Source organism: Polistes canadensis, unplaced genomic scaffold (assembly GCF_001313835.1).
Source record: "Polistes canadensis isolate GaletaPanama2010 unplaced genomic scaffold, ASM131383v1 scaffold_126, whole genome shotgun sequence".
NCBI classification, from domain to species: Eukaryota; Metazoa; Arthropoda; class Insecta; order Hymenoptera; family Vespidae; genus Polistes; species Polistes canadensis.
The window spans coordinates 86,354-88,272 of record NW_014569673.1 but is presented as its reverse complement, the minus strand read 5'-3'; the positions used below and the strand labels follow the sequence as shown (position 1 = coordinate 88,272).

At 34.0% G+C, this 1,919-nt stretch overlaps 2 protein-coding genes across 2 annotated transcripts in view; both read right to left on the bottom strand.

The window, feature by feature from the left end:
• Nucleotides 1-1,403, bottom strand: part of LOC106788113 (synapse-associated protein 1) — a gene marked incomplete in the record, with an annotated part of 56,417 nt that extends 55,014 nt beyond the window's left edge. The window contains 1 exon segment of the mRNA XM_014751089.1: nucleotides 988-1,403. Coding sequence (XP_014606575.1) covers nucleotides 988-1,118 — 131 coding nt within the window.
• LOC106788115 (metalloendopeptidase OMA1, mitochondrial-like) overlaps nucleotides 1-1,919 on the bottom strand; it is a 212,597-nt gene that overhangs the window by 190,607 nt on the left and 20,071 nt on the right. The window lies entirely within an intron of this gene.

The following is a 1,919-nucleotide window of genomic DNA, read 5'->3' as shown; positions in this document are numbered from 1 at the left end:
CGTAACTCTCTTTTTTTTTCTTTTTTTTTTCTTTTTTCTTTTTTCCTAACGATCTAGAAAAACATTTGAAATATAAAAAATATTATTACCGGATAGAAACGACGCGTTTAATTATTACATATTCATAAATATAACGAACAAGTGAGTGAGAGAGAGAGAGAGAGAGAGAGAAGATAAAATAAAAAACGAATGATAAAGAACAAAATATAATTGTAAGGTTTCAAAAAATATATTCAATATATCGAATCGTTCGATATAATTTATTCGATATATCTCGAGACTAGCGTTATTGTTCAATTTTCTTTCGGAGTTTAACCTCTTTTCGTTATTATACTCAACCGAAACGCGTCATAGTACTTTACGTAAGTACAGTGCTCGGGGCCAGTATCGATCTAATCTCGAAAATATATGTAGAAAGGTTGTGTTCCGTTGCATTTAGATAAAGAAACGACGAGAAACGTCTACGACGATTTAACGAAGCGTACGTACATTTCTTCGATATACTCATCAAACAGTTTGACTGTTTCAAATCGTACGAAATAATACTTCATTCTTTTTTTTTTAATGTATTATACATAACAGAAACAGACTATCTGACAGATAAACTTGACTTAACTAACTGATAACGGTAATACGTATAAACACACATTTTGATTGTCAAGTGTGTGAATGCATTGTTGATGACGTTACGTCAAATTAGTATAACATGCTACGACGCAACAAAACAACACGCATTTACCGTAACATTTGTTATATATGTATATATAGATTTGAATCCTTTCTAATTTGCATAAACAAATTAGTTTAACGTATACACAAACGTAGATAAGAGAATCATAATTAATTGATACCCTATATATATATATAATGAATATACAAGTATCATTATTGATTAAAAATAATAAAATAAAACGAATATAAAAATAGTAATAAACAGTTAGAATAATAATAATGATAATGATGGAAATAAAGTTGGTTATATCTAACCTATCTTTTTTCTCGCCCTCGACGAGTTCTCCTTCAACGGGAGGAACCTTTTCCTCCTGTGGAAGTTCGGGAACTTCGTCAGCTTTCTTTCCCATCCAAGTAGAAACTTGGTTAGTCAAGCCGGAGAACATTTTAAAGTTGTCTTAATGCGTAATCTCCGCCCTTTTATTACACTATTGACTCCCCCGTTGCACAATCCTCCTCCCAATATTCGTTCTATCTTCGTCTTAACTTCAACACCTCCTCTTTCCACTTCCTTCTCTATCTATTTCCCTAATTTATATATCGTTTTCCTTTCTTCTTCTTATTCTTCTTCTTCTTATTCGCGAATGAGAACCGTGAGCGAAGTGACGACGAAAATCCTCGACCGTCCTCGCGATCGCGCAACCACGAACTGCGATAACTGCATGTGCATCCACGCACCTACCTTCGCGCATCCCATCCACGACAACAGCGCCACCACCTCCTCCAGCCGGCTAACTCGAGAATTAAATGGCGGGGCTTATGAGATCGATCGATTTCTTACGAAACGACGTTTCTCTTTAAAATCTACTAATGCGCGGTACACCGGCGCGTGTCTTTCGACAAATTCACCTCCTCTATCTGTTCTTTTTGACTCCTTTTTAAAAGATCGATCTTGTCACTCGTATAAACCTAAATATTTCCACAATTGTGGCCCATAAATTCTATATACCTATATATATATCGTACCTATACATATATATATATATATATATATATAAAGTGTTATTTTATAGATTTTTGTCATCTAGTCTTATGATCGACCACGTCCTAGATTTCCTTTTGTCGCACTGCGTTTTGACCTTGTTGGAAACTATGAGATCGCATGTCGAAGTTAGTTAAAATAATCGATATACATAAGTTTCGAATAAAATTGGGGTGTCCAGATATTGATAAATATATATATATAT